The sequence below is a fragment of the Carassius carassius genome, chromosome 21 (assembly GCF_963082965.1).
Source record: "Carassius carassius chromosome 21, fCarCar2.1, whole genome shotgun sequence".
NCBI classification, from domain to species: domain Eukaryota; kingdom Metazoa; phylum Chordata; class Actinopteri; order Cypriniformes; family Cyprinidae; genus Carassius; species Carassius carassius.
In genome coordinates this window covers 27,547,172-27,564,112 of record NC_081775.1, presented here as the reverse complement: position 1 = coordinate 27,564,112, position 16,941 = coordinate 27,547,172, and the positions used below count along the sequence as shown (strand labels likewise).

The window sequence follows — 16,941 nt, the reverse complement described above, 5'->3', positions numbered from 1 at the left end:
ATGTCAATTTTACAGCCATCCAATCAGGTCAAGCGATACAAGTCATGTGACCCATTGGATTGCCTCTGCGAGTGTTTAACTCGATTAATGGCCAATTAACTGACAGCAATATCAATATAAACAACAATTCATAAAATAATACTTGTAACTATAATAATACATTTAAAGGAGTCAGGTGACCAATGCTAAAAACACTGGTTTGGATATTCAAATATCACAAAACATAAAAAAAAAATCAAATATATATGAATATATATGAATAATACTTTTTTTGGTTTGTTTTGTTTTGTTTTTAATATCAAATACAGCATATTTTCTGTTTGGAAAATGGGCAAAAAGTTTGGAACATTTTTTTTTTTTTAATGTTTTCTTATGCTAACTAATGACACATTTATTTGATCAAAAATACAGTAAAATAAAAAAAAGTATTGTGAAATATTATTACCGTCTAAAATATTTTATTTTAATAATAAATTATAATAATAAAATATATTATTTTCATCTTTGGTGTTACACATTCCTTCAGAAATCATGATTTGCAGCTCAAGAAACATTTCTTCTTATTATTGTCAGTGTTGAAAACAGTTTCTGCCTAATATTTTGTGCTACATTTTTCTATGATTCTTTGATGAATAGAAAGTTGAAAAGCACATAGGAACAGAGGAAAGTGATTTTTGTGCATGCTCAGTATATTCTGTCAGGAACGCTGTCAGTGTTTGATGGATGAGTACAATGTTAGATAAATGAAAGGCTTCATATCTCTTTCTCTCCAATGAAATGGCTGCATTACCGGTGCAATTCGAAGAGCAGGATGGTAAATAATGACACTGCTCTGAAAACCTAGCATTCACAGACCTTTTACAGACACATCGGAGGGCTCCGAGTGGCAGCGGGCCATTTTGCGAGCAAATACGCTCTCTCACCTATCTGTGCACCTGCCGCAAATGAAATATTCAAATCCACAGACTCCAGCGGTCAGTGTAGGTTATGAATTATTGACTCTTGGCGATTCATTCACGTTTCTTATTTCATGAAGTGCAGAGGGTAATGTGTGTCTACACACTGATTCTGATTGGTGGAGAAATGATGTAATCAGTGGAGACCCCTCAGTAAAAGATACAGTATAAATTAGGTCCAAACTACAGAGAACTTTGAATAATTAGGTAGTCCTTCTTAATCAACATAAAAAATGAATAAAAAAAAAAAAAACATAATATAAATCAAACGGCACAAAAAAAAATTCTAATAAAATACATTAAAATGAAAAAAAAAATCAACATAAAATAAATTAAATAAATCAACAAAATAAAATAAAAGCATAATTGCTTAATAAAAAATACATTAATACCGGATGTAAATAAATTAATAATAACAAGCCTTTACTTGAGAAAAATGTTGAACTGGACACTTACACATAAGGATTTTTGAGCTAGGTTTTTATAGAAGTTTATATATAATAATATATTCGTGACATCAGAAAGCCATTTCATGGATCTCTTTGAAAGATTTAAAAGACAAAAATGTGGAAATAAATCCCACACAATAATTCTGATGATCAGAACAGCTTGACAGAAAATTCTGTTCTGAACATTTAAAATGTAAATATCATTGAAGAATTTTTCTGTGATAAAAAAATTATGTAACAAAAATATGTAATTTATTAAATATATTTTTCAAATAAATATCGAAATGGCTTGTTATTTCACTCTCATGATATCTTTTAAAAATAATATTAATATTTAGATTAATATCAGTAATAATAGATTGTCATAGTTAAAAAGTGAATGTTTGTGTTTGGGACAATCATGAAACAATAAAATCCAACATAAAAAGTACATAAAACATAAAAATAAAAATTGCACGTTAACCTTTGATGTGATTTTCAAAGGACAAATGAATAAATAAAAATAAATAAATTAGAAAAAAACTGAAAGTTGCAATTTGCAAAAACAAAAATCCTACACAGTAAAACAGTTTGCTGCAGTGAGGTACTAAAGCTGTTATCGGTGAATAAAAAAATAATCATTTAGTTTTCAGCATATACCTGCTTCTCCGTCTCATAAATGGTGACTCCTGACACGTCATGATGAGACGCAATCATTGGGAGTCATGACCGTAAAGCCCAGTTTAACCCCTTGGCTGGTGTTTTCAGATTAATACACTCAATCTATCCGTTTATGATCTCGGCATAGAGAAAAGCTTTTAATGAGCACGAGTCCTGATCAATCAGTCGAGGGCCATCTGAAGAACATCCCTTCAGTTCTTAACACAAATATCGATGTCAGGAGTTCAGCGGCGGAGCTTTAACACATCAGTGAGTCTTTTGTGGGAATGTGACGGTGAAAGAGGGAGACGCTATTAATCTAGTCCCACACTCGAGTTTACAGAGCCTCCCTGAAGCTCTGGGAACCATCCAGAACCGAGCTGAACAGAGGGACAACACTCCAGATGATGCCTTGTGCTAATGCAGAGGGGTGTTTCTTCAACTAGAAGATTTACAAAGAAAATAAAACACTTTATTCACACTACTTTCATTTCTTTAGTAACAGCATCTAGTAGTAAACACACACGCATCAAAGAACCAAATCTGCCATTTCCATCTGACCAAAAACAAGCCATTTCCAACACATCTCAAATCATCTATTTTGTCTGAAAAACATTTAGTTAAACTTCAGTCTCCTTAAATTAAAATATTCTGTTTTCAAGTGATTTTATAATAATAATAATAATAATAATATATAAATGTAATAAAATAAATATATAAATAACTTGCCTTGTTTTTAATTTTATATAATTCTAAATTAATATTTCTATATAATTGTCCTATAGTAAATACTGCAATTGTTATTTCACACTTTGTTTAGATCATAATAGCATTATTCATCAAAACAGCAAAATTTATGATTATTTAATATTAGCAGATATAGATATACATACCTTTTATGCAATAAAAGTACATAATTTACCCTTTTTTACTAGATTACTTTGATAAATGTGTTAAAATATAAACATTTTTAAGTATGCATAATTTTTTAAATTTTTTTATATCACTCTTTATTTAGTTCATGGCAGCTTAAAAAAATTATATACACATAATATAATTAAATTGTCACAGTTTAAGGTTTAAGAATGTGTCTGGAATAGTCATAAAACAATAAAAACTATACATAAAACACTTTTATTAGCACCTTTTTATTAGCAACTTTTATTAGCACCTTTTATTATTAATCATTTATACCTTCAAATTGGCATTTTAATAAAATAATGAACAAAATGTAAAAATAATAAAAATAAACAGGTTAAAATCTGTAAAGTTTTAATCTAAAAAAGAGGAGTAGTTGAAAGAAATAGTTGAAGGAACATCCATATATCTATATTTATCCATCATCTCATGAAGATGAGGTCATCGCACACATCATTAAACTGCTTTACCTTCAAGCGTAACGCTGGTGAAATTAATACCATTATCTGCATGGCTAATTCCTGCCTACACCGCTCCAGGACGCCTGGAGCACGAGAACATTTTATCGTGTTATTTTTCTGAATAGTACTGATAAGGATTTAAAAATATCCTTGTTCTGGGGACTGAAGCTTCGTTCAGCTCTCTCAAAGACAGTAATGTTTTCTGTGCGTTACTTGAACTTCATCTTTCTCAAGGAAACGCACACAAAAAAAATGGGGTCTTTCAAAATTTCACAAAAGACAACAAATTTCTTTCTCCGAGGGAAAGAAACAAGCATTGAATAGAGGAGAAAGAGAAGAAAAAGAAAAAGCTACAGCTGTACTGTACGAGAGTGTCTCTCCATCTGTTCAGCTGCTGAGGAACTTCGACGTATCCTTCCTCTCCTCCGGCTGTATAATGGAGCATTATGGGAAGGGCTGTTATTCCGCTCGGCTCTGGATGGAAATGCTTCCCCACCATTTCTTATTAGGGCCAAGCAGCTGGGGCTCCCATTCAGAGTCATGAAGCTGCGTTTCATATTCTGTTTTCCTGTCTCGCAGATGTTAAAACAACATATCTGAGATCTGGTTCGGGTCTTAAGACAAAAGCGTCGCGCGCCCACTCCCTCCTCACAAATGTGCCTTTATTTTGTCCTCGCCACATGCCGTAAATGTTTTTGCTGGCTTTATGAAATAAATTAACAGCAAATAACAAGTGATAAAATCAAGAACAACAGTGATCTACAGAGGGCCGCAAAAGTCCACATGGAAAATCTGGGATCCAAAATGTAACTTAAACCTGTAATGTTACAAATTATAAACATTATGAGACATTATTACTTAAAAACACACAAATATATATGTGTGTGTGTGTGTGTATACAGACAGATATATAGATTCTACTCTATAAATTGAAATCTTTATGCTGAAAATATATCTTTTTTCATTTTCAATCTTTGAATATCTTTTAATCTTTTTTTTAAAATTCACATTTTAAAAACTTTTTCACTAGTGGTCTCAGATTTTTTTTAAACTCCAAAGTTCATGACTGAAAACGATGATTAATAAATGATGCATAATATTTTGGTAAACACATCACTATACATTATCGTTAAAAGTTTGGGGTTTGTAAGATTTTATTCTTTTTATTTTTTTTAAATATGCTCACCAAAACTGTATTTATAAGCAAGTAATATTGCAGAATTGTTATTAAAATAACTGTTTTCTATTGGAATATATTTAAAATTGTTTAATTTATTTATATAAACCGTTTCACTGGTCAATATTTTTTGTGGAAAAATTATTGTATTGTATATATTTTTTTATAATCTGTTTTGGCAGATATTGCAAGTATTTTTTTTTTCAAAATAAATCAGTCTCAAAATAAATATTTTTTATTTTCTACCGTATATTCCTAAAATCATTATCGGCCAAATAAGATAAACACTGGCTATCAGTATCAGCTAAAATTCCCATTTTGGATCATCCCTGATAAACGAAAACAAAGAAAGAGCTGTCTAAAAGAGACGAAGCCTACCCAGTAGACATGCACAGAATTTTTCCTAGTATTAGTCACCTCATCTCATCAGAAAATAGCTCGCTTTCAGAATAATTCTCACCTGTTTGTCGCTCAGGAGATAGATGTACTGATAATCAGGACTGAACACCATGTCACGGAGAATCGGGCTTCCCTCCACGACGGTGACTGTCTCGTACAGCAGAGCATTCTCTGAAGGCGGCGGTACACCATCCACTCGGATCTGAAAACAAATCAAAAGACGGAGTTCATTTCAACATGGAATCAACGGTTTCTTCGAAATCTTATTTTAAACGATCCCTCAGTGTATAAAAAAGTCTGTCTTAATTTGTTATGCACCCGCCCACTTTTCAATCAAAACAAATAAAATTCCACCTTACATTATTTCTTCACTAATCATACTTCGATAACAAAAAAAGCATTTTCATAGTGTTTGATTTAAAGGGATACTTCACCCCAAAATAAAAATTTGTCATTTACAAATCACTTACCCCTATGTCGTTCCAAACCCGTAAAAGCTTTGTTCGTCTTCGGAACACAATTTAGTCTATGGGACAGTCACAAGCCTCCCGGTTTTCATTCAAAATATCTTAAATTGTGTTCCAAAGACGAATTAAGCTTTTATGGGTTTGGGGTTGAGCATCCCTTTAAATTCCAGGTATTTTACTGTGACTTTACCGCTCACAGTGTTTCTGGTTGGCCGCATATCATCACTTACACATCTGATTATCACTGACACACGCAGTATTATAAATTTTCTCATGAATGCAGAATTCTTTGGCTGACCTAGAAAACGAACGCAGAACTTTGAGCGAACACGAGATTACAGCATCTGATCAGATGTGCGATAAAAATCAATTACATTTTAACAACACACACACACACACACACTCGAACCCCCGCTGCCTCATCATTAGCGACTCCTCTGTTTCCTCACACTGATAATTAGTGTAGTTGAGCTTGCTGGGTGAAAAAAAGCGAGCTCTAAATATGTCAAATTCAAAACATCTTTGAAGTGACGACTGAGGGGAAAAAACACAGTGAGCGGCTCACAACCGCATTTAAAGTCTGAGAGCTCACCTATTTCCCTACCCGTGGAACGTCAGCGCGCGCCTAATCAGTTCTGACGGCAATGTGATAGGAGATTGAAACCAAGCTGTAAGTAAACCAAATTCCCACCGAAAAGGTACGAAATGCCATTTGGAAAACAGCAGAGAGATCAAAATGACAAGAAGAAGCAAAAGAAGGTGCGAGGTGAAAAAACAACAACACTTGAAACAGATGCACTGGCAGCGGACTTGGGCCGTCTCCTAAATATCTGGGTCGGTCTGAAGTGACAAACATCGTTAGTCTGTTAATTAGCTGCCTCCTCATTGCAGCAGTTGCAGTAATTAGGGTTGACAAGGTGGCATCAATTAGTCGAAGGCTGCCATATTGGGTGTCACATATCGCCAGCCAAGTCAGAGCCCACGTCTCCCCGGGCAGCAGGACAGAAGGCCTAGAAACACAACGGACTCTGTCTGCGATTCGTCAATTCATGCGCCACCAGCTGTAGTGTCGTTTTTTTGCAGCCTTTGGCTACAGATTCTCTAGGATCGGTTTAACACCAGCCGCCAGGTTCTCTATACCCTCATGGAATCAGATCAATTCATGAAAGTAGAAAGCAGTTCAGTGGAAAAAGAGAGACGGCATGTATCATTCACAATTTAATTGATCTGAATACACTTAAAGGGACAAATCAACTTAGCACATAGTTAACTAAAGGTCAGTTAACCAAGTCAACCTGTATGAGTTTTCCTTCAGAAAAGTAGACATTAGGGGTTCATTAGGGCCCAAGCATCAGTGAACAGTATTAAAGGTAAAAAAAAATAATAATTTCACAACATCAAGAAACTCTTACTTATTTATGGAAGAGAACATCACAAAGAGAACCAAATTTAGGATTAGTTTAAACAACAGAGGCTGCTCAGTGTCTGATATGGGCTGATGATCTGACAGAAAGCGAAAACAACAATCATGTTGAGCTTCGTTTATAGAACAGCTACAGTATGATGGTCAAACATGAGAAAATATTCTAGTGGCTTCAGTCTCATAAACTGCATTTAATTAGTTTATTAGATAAAAATGTAAATGTAAAATCTCAGTTTCAGATTACACACACACACACACACACACACAATTTATGAAAAGATTCTTAAATATTTTTAGTGAATTTTTTCTTTTTTTATCATATTTCTCTAATTCAATTAATAGATTCATAATGTAATATTACATAAATTATATATATGATTAAATTTTTCAATTTATGAGATTTACTATCATATATAAACACACACACACATATATATATGTAATTTATAAATAGATTATATTATAAATATATTCACGCAATATATATATTTAAAATATATTAAAAAAGTAATTTATACACACACACAAATTAAGAAATTATCAAAATAAATTATTTATTTTAAGAGAAACATTGTTGTAGAAATATGTTATTTCAATTTATATAATGTATCATATGTACATAGATATTTAAACATATACGATTTAACAATATTTAAATATTGAGATTTAATTTAATTTTTTTAATTTGCCTGTGTACATAATTAGGATAAAAATGTAATAAAATAAGAAATAAACCAAAAAACATAATACAATATGCATTCAAAATTACCTAAAAGCATTTAAAAAAATAAACAATGCACAATGATCACTGCAGCATTGCTAATCAGAGAGTCATCTGCTAATGTTGATAATCTCAAAATAGCCAAATATTGACAGATTGGTGTGTATCTAGATTAAATGTGTCACAGTGAGCTAAAAGAACCCTCTTATTTTAAACCTCAAGAGGAAAAATTATCTTCTGCCACAAACTAAACAAACTTTAAGCCAAGCACCCAGCACTCTTTCTGTCTAACTCCAGTTTCCATCCATCAACACTAATGCAGGGGTGGAAAATGGGAGAGTGGAGGAACTTTTACACTGGATTAGAGGAACGAACAGCTGTAGCATTGATTCTTCTGGGGTCTTTTTTGCCAAAATGACACTGAAATCCCACAGATATCTCTCGATATGGAAGCGAACGGGTACGATGGGCTACAAAAATACCAGCAGCATTCAGACTGGGCGAGGGCTGCCCTGCAATCAGGTGCACTTTTCTGCCGGTCTAGAAAAAAAAAAAAAAATCAGTGGTGAACTTAAATGGCTTACAGGAGGGCATTTTTTAAGATGTGTACTCTTCTCCCTAGGCGGGGATGTCCTCACGGCGCACTCGAGTGTTTGAAATGCAGAGTGCTTGCTCAGCCCACCGAGAGCTGACCCCGCGACAACATCAAAAGCCTCAGATGAGGGTAATTGGAATTTAAATAAATATTACCTTCCCCCTCCGTCTCTCCGTCGCTCAAATGATGGCGGGGTAGCAGCGCCTGCCTATCCATCTATTAATTAACCTGCCGGAGTCGTAGCCCTGCGCTGAGGCGAGCGACCACAAGACTGACGGGTTTGATCATAGCCCAATTTTTCCCTCATCGATCACAAAGGGGGCAAAGAGAATGAGGAAATTACTACAGTGGGAGAAAGTCTTTTTTTGCTCATTTGGGTGCTTGTTTTTTATCGATCTGAAGTCCTTGTGAGGGCCTGTGCTTCAAGGACTGGGTGAATGAAGCTCTTAAGTGGAGCTGGATTCATTTCTCATCTCTCTCGCTCTCACTCTTCCAGAGTACTGTACAAAAAGATGTTCTTTTTTTGTTCACTGGATTCATCTTCCAACAGCTAGATTATTTCTGCAAGGACAAGAGAGGACAATGGCCTCTAATTCTTTAGAATCCATTCAATAATAATCAGCTACAATGGTTGCATTTTGATATACTACAATAGATCTGATTATTAGTATTAACAAAAACCCTAAATGTTAAAACTTGGTGGTAAAAATATATCAAATATATTATAGAAATATATCAAAATATTAGTGGTCATTTGATAAAAAAAAAAAAAAAAGAAATCACAAATTTTTTTCTGAAATTAATCGGGATGCTTTAATTATGTTCAATATTATTAACACGTTGAACTGAAAAAATGTAGCACATGCACTAATGCACAAATTTTTACAGTACTAAAATAATCTGATTAAGTAAATAATGTTTTGAAAAAAATACTGAAAAACACACACACACACATATAGAGACACACACACACACTTATGTAATATTTAGGTGTATATTTTATAATATAATAGTTCAATAATATTGTCATGTTATAACAAATATTTATCATATTTGTCTAATTCAATTAATAGACTCATAAGTAATATTACATAAATTATATATATGATTACATTTTACAATTTATAAGATTTACTATCATATATAAACACACACACACACATATATATGTCATTTATAAATAGATTATATTATATAAATATATTCACACAATATATATATATATATATATATATATATATATTTAATCTATATATATAAGAAAGCAATTTATACACACACACACACACAAATTAAGAAATTATCAAAAAAAATTATTTATTTTAAGAGAAACATTATTGTAGAAATATGTTATTTCAATTTATATAATGTATCATATGTACATAGATATTTAAACATACCATTTAACAATGTTTAAATATTGAGATTTAATTTTGTGTGTGTGCCTGTGCACATAATTAGGATAAAAATGTAATAAAATAAGAAATAATTCAAAAAACATAACACAATATGCATTCAAAATTACCTAAAAGCATTTAAAAAAATAAACAATGCACAATGATCACTGCAGCATTGCTAATCAGAGAGTCATCTGCTAATGTTGATAATCTCAAAATAGCCAAATATTGACAGATTGGTGTGTATCTAGATTAAATATAACAAACTGGAACGTTTCTGAAAAGAAATAAAAATTATACCAATTACTGATTTAGTATTCCAATAGTAAAGCAGTTAAGCTTAATAAAGTAGTAATTAAAAAGTATTAATTAGAGTATTAATAAAGGTAATAAAGTTTGTAATATTGGTTAACACAAAACAAAAATAATAATACAAAAAAGTTTTTCTATGTATATAAATACACACACACACACATATATATATATAGATACATACATACATATATGTATGTATGTTCATATTATATCTATTGTAATTATGTTATGATTATATCATACATTTTGAAAATAGATATAATAATATAAAGATGGAGAAATACATAATTCAAACGAATTTATATAGATGTCACACTTTTATGTCACAAAGTGTTTCTCAATAAAATACAAAAACCACAAAAACAAAATAATAATAATCAAACAAAACAAAAGCGGAAGTAAACAGTCGTTAGCATGTTTTTAAAAATGTCCACAGATCTTAAGTCCATGGAAAAGTGTCAAAAGAAAAAAAAAGTATATATTAAAAAGACCAAACTGAATTTTTGAGATGACATAATCTTTACCATCCAGTCTGCAGTGCACAGCTTTCAGCCTCCACAGAGTATTTGCTTTAAAACTGAAAATGCCATTGAACAGAGAGAGAAACCTAGCGTGTGTATGAATGAATGAGACACGGAGAGGGTGTGAGAGACATGCTGTTGACTAACACCCCTGACATACGGAGAGGAGGGCCGGCCCACCAGAGCTTCATTTATCACTCACATCAAAGAGTGAGAAGAGAGAAGAAACAGTGAGAGAGAAGAGTCAAAGACACAGCGGAGTGATAGATAGTAGGATAAAACTGGATTTTGTCAAACAGAAGAGGACGGTCTGAAAACTCACAAAACAATGTGCCAATCCCAAATACAGACTGATCCCTGTTAAAAACACAGTATTACAGCGCAGATCCTGAAAGACAGCCACACGGAAATTATACGACACAGACATGCTCTACAATCAACAATAAATAACTAACTCGCACACTGGAAACTTCCCATATACAGCACATAAACATCAGCTTATTGATAGGGGCTGATAACCTGGTCTGATTTAAAATAGGCTTTAATTTAATCCGCAGCAAGGTTTATTATGGAATGATAATGCGGACATTATTCAAAAGGCATTGCAAATTGTATTTGCAATTGCGTTTTCAATTTGTGGACGCATAAAATGTGACATAATCCAAACGCAAATGCAAATCGCGCATTACCGTTTTCATTTTCGATTAAGTGAACGCACAGTGTCTGTCAAATTTAAAATGGAAATGCAAAGTCCGTTTGCAATTGTGTTTTCCATATCTTACGAGCTATGAGCCTGTCATATTTAAATAGCAATATTAATTACCACATTTGCCTTTTCACTCTCTGCACTGTGCATGTAAACTGCCAAAACTCAAATGGAATCGCAATACCTTTTGCATTTGAATTTCCAACGTCTACACGGAAACCTGTCAATCAAGTGACGGGGTGGGGCCATTTTATTGGGCGTGTTTGCATTGGGAAGTGAAGATCGTACTAAAATGTACCATGTTTTTACTAGGGTAAATATGAGTTAACGATAGTGTTTATAATTAAGCCACAGTAGCCACAAATTTACAGTTGTCTGAGACGTTATGAAATGTTCTTTAATATCATGAACCATAAAATATAGTCAGTGTTCTGCTATTGTTTATTTTCATAATAGGTATACACAGGCCACAAGTTAAGATGGTTACAGATCTGGTGCTCATTCAGTGTAGCTTGTTAGCTCAGTGGTTAGTGACTGTCATCTCAATGGCATACCATCTTTTAGCGCGTGTTCGAAACCCGGGCCAACACAGGCGTTCTTTATTTTTTTGTTTACTAACTTCAGCCGCCAAACGGGCGATCATACAGTGAGGAAAATTGCAGTAGTCAAGGCGAGCTGACATGTTATCAAGTACGCTGCTGTTTGCAGAATTACCGGACCTGCGTCCTCGCAGACATCACACTCCCAAGTCGAATGCACAAAGTCTGAACTACTGAGGATGCAAGTCCGAAATCAGCGGCTGAAGTTAGTAGGATAAACAAAAAAATAAAGAACGTCTGTGTTGGCCCGGGTTTCGAACACGCGCTAAAAAATGGTATGCCGTTAGAGATAACAGTCACTAACCACTGAGCTACCAAGCTACACTGAATCAACACCAGATCTGTGACCGTCTTAACTTGTGGCCTGTGTATACCTATTATGAAAATAAACAATAGCAGAACACTGACTATATTTTATGGTTCATGATATTAAAGAACATTTCATAACGTCTCAGACAACTGTAAATTTGTGGCTACTGTGGCTTAATTATAAACACTATCGTTAACTCATATTTACCCTAGTAAAAACATGGTACATTTTAGTACGATCTTCACTTCCCAATGCAAACACGCCCAATAAAATGGCCCCACCCCGTCACTTGATTGACAGGTTTCCGTGTAGACGTTGGAAATTCAAATGCAAAAGGTATTGTGATTCCATTTGAGTTTTGGCAGTTTACATGCACAGTGCAGAGAGAGTGAAAAGGCAAATGTGGTAATTAATATTGCTATTTAAATATGACAGGCTCATAGCTCGTAAGATATGGAAAACACAATTGCAAACGGACTTTGCATTTCCATTTTAAATTTGACAGACACTGTGCGTTCACTTAATCGAAAATGAAAATGGTAATGCGCAATTTGCATTTGCGTTTGGATTATGTCACATTTTATGCGTCCACAAATTGAAAACGCAATTGCAAATACAATTTGCAATACCTTTTGAATAATGTCCGCAATATCATTCCATAGTTTATGTTTTTATAACACAAAGTTATGTTATTCTACGGAGCAAATGTACCAGACATCCCAGTTTTATGTTACTTTGGATTCTTGCTGTGTTACCATTATAATATTCCATGTTCAAAAGAAAACAAAGACACGACAGCAGTAGATAAAACTCCTGATCTGTGCAAATACTGCACCTCTGAGACACATTTAAAAGAAGTTTCAACCAGAATTTATAATACAGTTAATAGCAAACATCAGACAATTAAAGCATGATGGTAAACAAAAGCAGAAAACAGCTCTACTGTATTGATTTTCAAAAGTTAATGCACTTTACTACTGTATATTCTACACCTATTGCCTGAACTGTAATTGTTTTTTGTGTTGTTTGGTTTTGCTTTATATACAATAAAAACATCACATTAATAATAATAATAATAATAATAATAATAATGTGTTTGTTAAAATAATCAAATATAAAACAAAAACAATAATATTGTAAATCAATAAAATATATTTATAAAACAATAAAAAGAAACTCCCTTCACCTTACAATAATAATAAAGTTTTTTATTATAATAGTTTTCATCATAAATTACCATGATATAGGGCTATAGTTAAAAAAAAATTTAATCACAAAACAAAAAAATATAATATTTCGATAATTATTTGTAATAAATAATATATAATACATCAATACAATGCATTTATAAAACAAATAAAAGCAACTATAATAATAATAATAATATTAGCTAGTTTTAATCTTAAATCATCATCATTTGTAATACATAGTTAAAAAAATCTAAGAAAAATGTGATTATAAAACAACAATAAAAAAATACAATCTTTCTATACTTCTTTCTAATAAATAATATATATCAAAATGCATTTATAAAACAATAAAAAAGCAACTCCACTTTCTTGAAATACAATGCATTTTACTATAATAATAATAATAATAATAATACATTGCTATCGTTTTCATAAATTAATCCATATCATTTTCTAAAAATATTTTTTATTATAAAACAATAAAAAATATAATATTTCATCTTCTATTACTACTTTAAAAAATTATATCAAATGCATTCAAAATAACAATTGTTAATGCATTTGAAATGTCAATGAAACATCATGTAAACAAACAAACAAACATCTAAAAAGTTTAACGCTTAATTCCTAGTGTCAGCAAATGGAATTGCAACAATAATGACTGGAAATTGAAACTTTTAAGGTTAATTTACAGTACAAGGCAAAAGATAATAAAAGATGTCCAAACCACTAATGCACTACAAGAGCAAGGAACAGACCAACATTTTTGTAGATTTTGCTTATAAACGTGGACAACTGCATCATTAAGTCACTGAGTAAAAAAAAAAAACACATCACTGATTGACTGATGATTTAATAATGAATCAAGCATTGCTAAGTTACTTTTATCATGCTTTTGTATCCTTGAGGCATTCAAAACGCATCCTCTAATGTTTAACGGAAGAAAGAAAGTCTCTATCTATTTTTTGGATGCATTACTCCTTTAAATAAATAACGCATATCACCTTTAAGCTCCTACACCTTCAACTAAATGTCATTTCCACTGGATACTGCTGTCGCAGCTCTCCACACGCTGCAGTTAAAGGGGATTATGGAGGTAAATTAGATATATTTTGCCCTCCTGTGTCAAGAGAGGAATGATGGGATATTACACTGTTGCTTCTACATTACATCTGCCCCATCTTCAACCTCTTCGGGTTCACTCTAGCCTTTAAAAAGGGTCTCTGATTCTGCGTCGAGCCAGACCTATTTTATATGAGCACCCCAGTAATGAAAAAAGCCCACCACTGTCTCAGAAAATGAGGTCAAAATCCTCAAGCTGCAAATTCATCCTCTTAGGAGAGTGAAGGAGACAAAAGCGATGCACCCCAGAAACCGAACAAAGGGTCTGTAATTCAGTTAGAGTCCTTATCCCGTTTCCTCAGATCTGGCCGTTTGGGGAGACGAGTCTCGCTGACGTTTACGCCATCAACACCTGCTTTGTCTCACTCTATCCTAACAAATACGAGCAACTAAACCATCAACACCCTCTTCTTCTGCAGCTGCGGGCACTTTCTACCGCATTCCGTGACCTTTGACCTGTCCTGACCTCTGAACTCCAGTGTCTGCGCACAGTTTGGTTTTAAAGGTCACATGATCCACAGCACTTAATGCTTTCAGAAATGCACACGGAAAGGCATTATGGGTAAGGAATGCTGTGGTGTCTTGTGCGAAGCGACTAGACGTCCTCTGATGCCCTTCACCCTCCACCAGCGCCTAGTTTCACTCAAACAGCAATTACTCAGATTCAGTCATGTATACCAGCCGCTGTATAATGCCCAAATTACAAGCTCACCATCGCTGGAATGTTTTTATCAGGTACAACCTTTCAATTATCATTTAGTGTTGGTTTCGGATATCCGTACGGAGTAAATTACAGCCCACTCACCCAAAATGACTTCCCCCACATTTTGGGGAAAATGCAATAGGATCGACGCAGCATTAGGTGTTTAATTCATTTGAAACCTTTATTAAATGTTAAATCTTAATTTAAGAACACAATTGAGAACAGCAATTAAGTAAAAGCGCACTTAATTTAAAAGTCTCCAGAGCAAAATGTAAGTAAACTTTTGATGATTGCATAAACAACAACAATAATAATAAATAATTATTTTTTTTAAAGTGTTCATATAATCTATAAAATATATAATATTATTATTACTACTATCATTATTAAAAACAACTATTATTGTATTAGTATTATTAGTAATATTATTAACAACAATAACTCTTTTTATATTGTTCTATGTATAAATAATCTTGTTCAGTGTTGAGTAAGTTACTGTAAAAAAGTAATTAATTACTAGTTACTAATTACATCTTCAACAGTGTAATTAGATTACTGTACAAATTACTCTCCAATATCAACCTTGTCAAGTTAATGAAACAAGGATAGACATGATTTTTTTTTTTTATTGTTTAAAATAAATAAAAGATGAATAATTTATTCTGGTCACTCTTTAGATTAGTGTCCAATTCTCAGTATTTGCTAACTATTAACTAGGACTTTTGCCTCATACTCATAAGAGTAATCCCTTACTATACTTTTTCAAGGGTAAAGTAATTAAATTACAGTAGCTAATTACACTCAACATTACTCTTGTTTACCACTTAGTGTTCAGAATTATTATTATTAACATTCCCTAATAATAACATTATTATTATTACTATTGTGTATTTCCTTATATTTTTAAAGCAACCATTTAAAGTATTAATAGTAATAATAACAATAACATTAGTAATAATAATAATAATAATAGCAACAATATGTTTTACTTTATTTACTCAAAACATTTTTACATATTTGCCACTTAGTGTTGTTTTGGTTTTCTTTTTGTTCTTCTGCTAATAATATTAATAATATTTTTAGTAAGACTATTATTATTATTCTTATTATGCTTTTTTTATCAAAGCAAATGTTTACTCTAGTTTACTCTTGACTCATGTGTTCATAAAAAATGGTCAATAATAATAATAATAATAATAATGATGATGATAATAATAATAATAATTATTATTACTATTATTATTATTGTTATTATAATTATTTCTGTGGAATAAGCATTATATAGTCTGTAAACATTAATTTCTTAAGCTTATTTAAATATGCTTCATGAAAAAAAAAAAATTTCCCATTATATATATATATATATATATATATATATATATATATATATATATAAAATAATGCTAAATGTTGTTTCATAGACTAAGAAATTCTTAATGTTTATAAATCTCAAATTCTCTCAATGGCATGGCAGAAAGCTCATTTTGGACCTGGCGTTCTTCTCGTTCTTATCTAATTATTCTCCTTATCTCTCCGAAAAACAGTCACCAAAACAAATGGCTGAATTAAAAACAAAAGGCAGAGGCAGCATCTGAAACGTGGTGATTTTGTAAATCCCTGCAGGTGCACAGGTGGGACGTGCTGGCAGCAGAAGCAGGGATTTGGGATTTGGGTTCAGGCATCTCATGGGCTGTCACACTGAGCAGAACGAGTGTAGACAGGAATGTTACTTCTCTCACACGCTTGTCACAGGCCAGAGACCAGTCAGGCTTCTCTGATCACTGCGGACCAGCTGCTCAGGAACTGGATCCCAGCCAAGGGAGCGTCAGCAAACTTACCTCATCCTACAGGAGAGAGAGAGAGACTCTCTGAG

General features: G+C 32.6%; 1 protein-coding gene across 2 annotated transcripts in view; it reads right to left on the bottom strand.

Moving 5' to 3' along the window:
* The window catches only part of LOC132098035 (plexin A3), a 153,616-nt gene that overhangs the window by 88,458 nt on the left and 48,217 nt on the right, over positions 1-16,941 (bottom strand). Inside the window, exons 4-5 of one of the 2 annotated variants that reach the window (XM_059504137.1) lie at positions 5,061-5,201; positions 3,367-4,240 (exon numbers count right to left, since the gene is read on the bottom strand). In XM_059504137.1, coding sequence (XP_059360120.1) covers positions 4,235-4,240; positions 5,061-5,201 — 147 coding nt within the window. In that variant the 3' untranslated portion in view covers positions 3,367-4,234. Of the gene's footprint in view, positions 1-3,366; positions 4,241-5,060; positions 5,202-16,941 lie in introns of those variants that run through there. The other variant, XM_059504140.1, reaches the window with a different exon arrangement.